Consider the following 6,416-nt stretch of genomic DNA (forward strand, 5'->3'; position numbering starts at 1 on the left):
TATTTAACCAAAGGGGTCTATAAACACTAGCGGGGGAGATTTGTAAGTTTTGCGAATGTTTTGCAGGCAGAAACTACCTTTCTTAATGTTCGTAAGGGGATTGATTGAAGGAAGAGTTTTGAGTTAGAAGACACACTGCTGCTTAACCACGAGTTAAATTCGCTAGCGTTCCCGACCGAGATTCCAAGAGCTTTCCAAGGGGATGAATATGAGTTGTTAAATAATCGATAGACCCATTTGATATCTAATGCCACCAGATATGCGTCCAGGTCAAACATATTGACCCCCCCCCCCCCCCATCCTCAATATCACAACGGAGCTTAGCTCGTTTTACTTTTCCCATTTAGAGTTCCAAATGAACTTAAAAAAAGTTCTTTTAAGGTTTTTGACGAATGCTTCTGGCAGACTTGGACAACTAGATAATTCTAGTTGCCTAATTCGGCAAATTAAAGCAAAATGGCAGTAATTCTAATTCTAATCTAGTTTAGAAATATCGGGTAAGCTCTAATTCTAATTCTAATCTAATTTACGGTTTACCCCAAAACGCTAGTTTGTCCAACGACTTTTTTCGGCAAGTAATATGAGCATGTCTTTTATGTCCAAACCCACATCACCAACAAGGCCAAACCACATCACTGAAACATGTTTTTCAGTTATACTTGGCACTGTGTCGAACAGTACCTGCATTCTTTATTGCTACCTCATGGGCTGTTGCGTCATAATGCAGTCTGGTGATAAAAGGGAATACAGTTTGTTGATCGGTTGAAGTAGGTTTTGCATAAAAGTTTACTAACTTAGCATCGCCCGATTATGGAAACCAATATTCTATGTCCATTAGTAATTTTAATTTTGGACTAAATCACTAAAATGTTAAGACGGCTGTAAAATTTTTCAGGTCTTCAGCGAGTAGGCAAGAATAAAAAACAGCTGTGTCGCTTCGCCCTTTTAACAACTCCTTGAGTCACTATAGCAGTGTTTCTCAATCTCATACGGATCGCGTACCAACTGACGACCTTTTCTATCGCTGCGTACCACCTATCATAAACCCTGTTTACATTGGCAGGCCAAGAAAAGGGCCAATTTTCTCGCCCTGACTAGCATATTTAGCAATTTCAAAAGACTGTCCAAACCTCGAGTTTCGCCCAAACCAGGGCTGATCATAGTTGGGTCAGTTGAGTTGCAATTTCTAGATCGGACTTTAATTAGGTATCACAGAAAGCTACCCGCGTACCACCTGAAAAGTTCCGGCGTACCACTAGTGACTAGTGGTATGCGTACCACATCAGTTTGAGAACCACTGCACTATAGGAAGCATTATCTGGCATCCACTCAAAAGAAACAAAAAACACAGGGATGAGAAATTGCGGTAGCTGCGTAAATCGTGACGGCCGAATTATATAGCGTATAAAACATGTAAATTTTGAGTTCAAATTTAAAATGAACTAAAGTTGATTGGTTTAAATCTAATTCTAGTTCGAATTCTAATTTAATTTCTAGTTTTTGAGAAAATGGTAATTCTAATTCTAATCTAATTTCAAAAAAACTGAGATGCTCTAATTTCAATTCTAATCTAATATGATAAAACGAAAAAAAATCTAGTTGTCCAAGTCTGGCTTCTGGTAATTCAGTTGGTACAACATTGACTTTGTAGGTCAAGGTGGGAATAATTAAACTTTTTAAAATGCAAACCCGCCCAATTAGCGTTAACCCTCTGTCTGACCAAATGTTTAGTATAGCTTTAGTTTTATCAATTAGTCCTGTGAAGTTTAATTCAAACATTTCTTTTGGCGAGCCTTTAATAGGGAAGTTAATTCCTAAGTAACGAAAATACGTTTGGGGCCACGATAGTCCTTTATCTAAATATGGCTTCTCAAGCGATGAGCGTTTTGAACCAACAATAAACGCCAATGACTTTTAGATGTTAATTTTACATCCAGACATCATCAGGCCAAATTCGTTAATAATTGAAAAGGCTTTGTCAAAGTTTGATACGTCCCCGTTTATAAAAACAAGTGTATCATCCGCCAGGAGTGAGACCTTAAAATCGATACCATTTAAATTAAGCCCTATTTCACCATCTAGGGCTTCTAGGCGAAGCGCCGCGGCTCAGCATTAGCACAAACAGTGTATAGGAGATAGGGGATATCCCTGTCTTACACCTCTTTCGATTTTAAATTCGGGTGACAACTGGTTGTTGTTAGTTAATTTGCTTGTGGGGTTGCAGTAGCAACATTTTATCCAATGAATAAGTTTTTCACCAAATCCGAGTGTTTGTAATACCGCGTAAATAAAGTTCCACTCGATCGTATCGAACGCTTTATAAATATCCAACGAGAGAATAGCGCCTGGGCATTTATAAAAATCCGCATAATCAATTATGTCAAATAATAGGCGAAGGTTATCACCAATAAATCTTCCTTTAATAAATCCGTTCTGGTCTGTTTTGACAAGATGGTGTAAATTGAGTTTGATGCGATTGTTTACAGCTTTGGATACTATTTTACAATCGGCATTTAGAAGAGTTATCGGTCTATAGTTCGTGACATATTGTTTATCTTTACCGGGTTAGGGAATCAGGGTCACCACACCTTGGCGTTGAACTGGGCTGAAATGACCCATTTTCTCTGAAAATTGCCATGTGTCACAAAACAAGTCTTTAAGGTCGTTCCGAAATGTTTTAAAAAACTCAATTGGAAAGCCGTCAAGAACTGGTGATTTGTTTAGGGGCAAGATATCAGCGTCGCGTAAAACTCTTTTTCCGAATTGGTAGCTCGCTATTCTCTAGTTGTGCCTGATTCAGGGAGGGCAAGCGTAATTTAAAGAAGCGTGAAAGCAGCTCCTGGTGGGTAAGAGGATTCAAAAAAAGATTTTTTTCACGGGGTTTGAACCCAGGAACCTACCGGGGACGAATCCCGATCAGGGTTTTTTATGTCTGTATATGGGTCAGGAGACCATTCGGTCAAGTTCCTGCCCAAAAAAGATTTACCTACGACTGGTTTTTCTCAATGCTTACGGCGACATCTAAGGTCCACAATATAATCAATGCAGTTTGCTTTGTTGTTAGAATGATCTGATTGCACGTGGGTACGTTTCACTGATAAAATTGGGCATTGCACTCTGCCCATCGTCAGGATGCAATTGGTCTGATTTTTATTATGCCAAGAAGTTCAGTGTAAAAAGAAATTAGTGTGTGGCCACCAGATCTAGCAAAATACGTAAAAGAACCGAAGCACAAGATTTTTCACTGAAGATGGGGGACTCGCAGACATTATCAAAGAAATGTTGCATACGAAACGAGATATTGTTCTCTATTCAAACAACATAAGGAGCTTGTTTTTTCCGTTTTTGATGCATTATATACTTTTGGATATTCAGGCATGGATGCAACAAGTATGGCTCTTTTCTTCAGATTGGATAAAATGTATTAGCCTTCACCATGTAGCACCATCTTGCGCTAAACCTAATTGCTTTTTAGAGCTACAAACTGTAAAAACTAAAATATTGTCAGCAAAAAAATTTTGAAAGTTGGTCGCGGAAAGTGATTTATAAATTACAAAACTTTTCACCCAATCAGACAAACTTGTATCCAGCATATAGACCTACACAGCAAAAAATATCCGAACCATTTTGGGTTTGTGTGGTTTATTTAAGACACATTAGTATAAACAGGCGACATGTAAACGTAAAAACAAGGGCATATAAGAGCGACATGCAAAAGTAAAATATATTTAATATGTAGTGCAGAGAATTGACCTTGCATTTACACGTGTTTTCGGAACCGCTGATGTGGAAGCAGAGTTGTAAGTCGAGACGGGTTCGGTTTCGGGCTCAAGTGTCTACAAAACGGGCTTATTTCCGCCCTGCGTTGCGCTAGGCCACATTTGTAACGCAATTTTCCCTTGTTAAACCTAACTATTTGGTCTAATTATGTTTTTTGCATGAAAACAATCGGGTTCGGGCCCGCTTACATCTCCACGTGACCGTTTCCATCTAAGACTTGGATTTCTGGTAGATTGTGGATCCCATTCACAATTTCCGCGTCCGATGTTATGATACACAGTTTTGGACTTTCTGATTCCATAGTGCTAAATGCCAATGCATGGTTGTGGATGTGGTTCTGAAAATACACATATTGTTTTACATTATGTGTGTGGTGGTAAAGTATTCAATTTTTTAATGCTTGTTTTTGTTAACAAACAACTGAAATTACATGAGAAAATTAGGAAACAATTTACCCTTTCGAAAACATCTTTCAAAATATTAATGGCAGCAGAAAAGCCATTCGACAAGGTCCGCCTTTCATCTACATTCAAATTTGGTATCATATCTTTGACCACCGGTTGACTTTCGAAGTCTTTGGTCATAACATTCACCTAAAACACAAAACATTTTATGCGGTTGCGTCATAATGTCGGGGACAGACAATATTTTGGATAAAGAACACAACAACGAGCATACACATTGACACGATGTAAACATATTTGCGTGAACTTTACCTGATTTTTAACGTTACACAGCTCTCCAGCAGCAAGATCGTTTGTTTCTTCCTGTAAAATAGAGACTCTTGTATCGTTAAGGTTCTTAAAACACGGCACAGATTTGTTGCAATTCTTACCTCGACTGATACTGCTAAATTTTCTTCGCTGTCGAAACGTCGGTGGACGTCAACAGCCACAACCATCTTCCTTCCTTGGATTTTCTGCGAAACAATAAAAAACAGGTAAAATGAAGGAAGATAGTTTTTCGAAGTTGTATCTTACCGGACTTTCTGGTTCCGTCAATCTACCACCAGTTTCGACATCAAATATCTCCTGTAACAAAGTTATTGTTTAATTGTTGTGGAAATTGGCGCTAATAGTTATCCTGCACAGTTTATTCCTCTTCAACACAAGACAAAGAAGTTTTGAATTCTTACTTCTTGACACCTTGAAGATGATTTGACCCTAATCCCTGTGCAATATTTAGACTTCTAAAACAGGGGTTCCCAACCTTTTTTCGATCTCGTACCACTTCGACGCTTTGTACTGCCACGCGTACCACTTCTTGCAGAACAACTTATTTAATCGAATCATATTTTATTAAGAATAATAATATTGGCCTACTAAAATAACACTAAAGCAAATTTAATGATATTTTTGCTTTTGTTTACTGTCCACCAATTGGCTGGGCAATCATTTGCCGTAATCAACGCCCACTGTCCCACAGCGTTGTACGGCTTTTCAAAGCAACTGTGCTTCTTGTTGGCAATTGACATGACCTGTAGTTTGTAGATCGTAATGATACGAAACAACAGAAATAGTTACGTAACAATAAGAGGAGGCTTGGGGAATTTTTTTTGTAAACAAAACCAGATAAACAAAATAGAAAGTTGTGAAAGGTACGCGTACCACCGGTTGGGAACCCCTGTTCTAAAAGGACAAACTACGTTAAAAACAATCTTAAATCATGCCAACTCTCTTTGAATTATTCTTACCTTCGCTTTTTGTTGGCGCCTAAAGCAGTTTCCCATTTTGACATGTAATTTTTGTTGAGAATACAGAGTACTTCTGTACACAACAATGCAATATTTTCCAGTTGATGCAATTTTAAAAACATTGGTTTGTTTTACATTGTACAACTTGGAAACCGTTGTGACGTTTCATTTTTACGTTTTTCTGGCCTGAGTGGAAATGTTCGTCATAGAGGGCAATGTGACATTCCATTGTTTGGTTCGGAGGAAAGTTATAAGCGGACTAGGAACAAAGATCTGTACCTTTTTTGTGACATTTTAAACCTTTTAACAAAGGTAACAGGGATGTGATTTGTCAATTAGGAATATATAAGTATGCGTTTTTTTAGGCAACCACAAGTTGGTTTGTAGCGACCAGAATATTGTTCAATAACATGCTTTTTGCCAATGAAATGCCTAACTGGAAATACTACGCTTTAAAAAAAAACACTTTTATTATTCAACCCAATCAATCTATTACCGAAAATAATTACGCACAAAGGTGATTGTGCGTTGTATTGTGTATCATAAATCACTATCAGTAATCTTACTGCAACTATTTAGATTCTTGTTGTTTGCTATTATCCTGCATTTGAGGTTGATAACCACTGATTTTGACGTAGTGCTGATGGAGTTGATGCCTGTGTAAGCAAAATTTGTTTCTCTTTCCAACTGGATTATATTAGGTGATAAACATATTTATTATAAGTCTCATCAGTGATCAAAAACAGAGCATACATTTTTCAAAGTAAATCAGAATTTGAAATGTTAGTTTCAACACAAGCGTATAAATCTTAAATTGTCTGTATTTTCAAGCGAAAAAAATTCGCTTTGTACAAGCCATGCATCTAAACGAGCATGAAGACCAGAACAGATCAAACTTTTCAGTCAAGACCGAACAACTACCGTATTTACTGGTTGCAAGGTG

General features: G+C 37.7%; 1 protein-coding gene across 1 annotated transcript; it reads right to left on the reverse strand.

Moving 5' to 3' along the window:
• Window positions 1–3,622: 3,622 nt before the first annotated feature.
• Window positions 3,623–4,873, reverse strand: LOC145224656 (uncharacterized). The gene is made up of 5 exons (XM_080091195.1): window positions 4,761–4,873; window positions 4,616–4,699; window positions 4,497–4,547; window positions 4,236–4,373; window positions 3,623–4,117 (listed from the first exon to the last, which is right to left on the reverse strand). Exons 2-5 carry the CDS (start codon window positions 4,679–4,681, stop codon window positions 3,965–3,967), a joined length of 408 nt encoding a protein of 135 aa, XP_079947321.1. The 5' UTR covers window positions 4,682–4,699; window positions 4,761–4,873; the 3' UTR covers window positions 3,623–3,964.
• Between the last annotated feature and the right edge of the window lie 1,543 nt (window positions 4,874–6,416).

The sequence above is a fragment of the Phallusia mammillata genome, chromosome 4, assembly GCF_965637545.1.
Source record: "Phallusia mammillata chromosome 4, kaPhaMamm4.hap1.1, whole genome shotgun sequence".
Lineage (NCBI taxonomy): Eukaryota > Metazoa > Chordata > Ascidiacea > Phlebobranchia > Ascidiidae > Phallusia > Phallusia mammillata.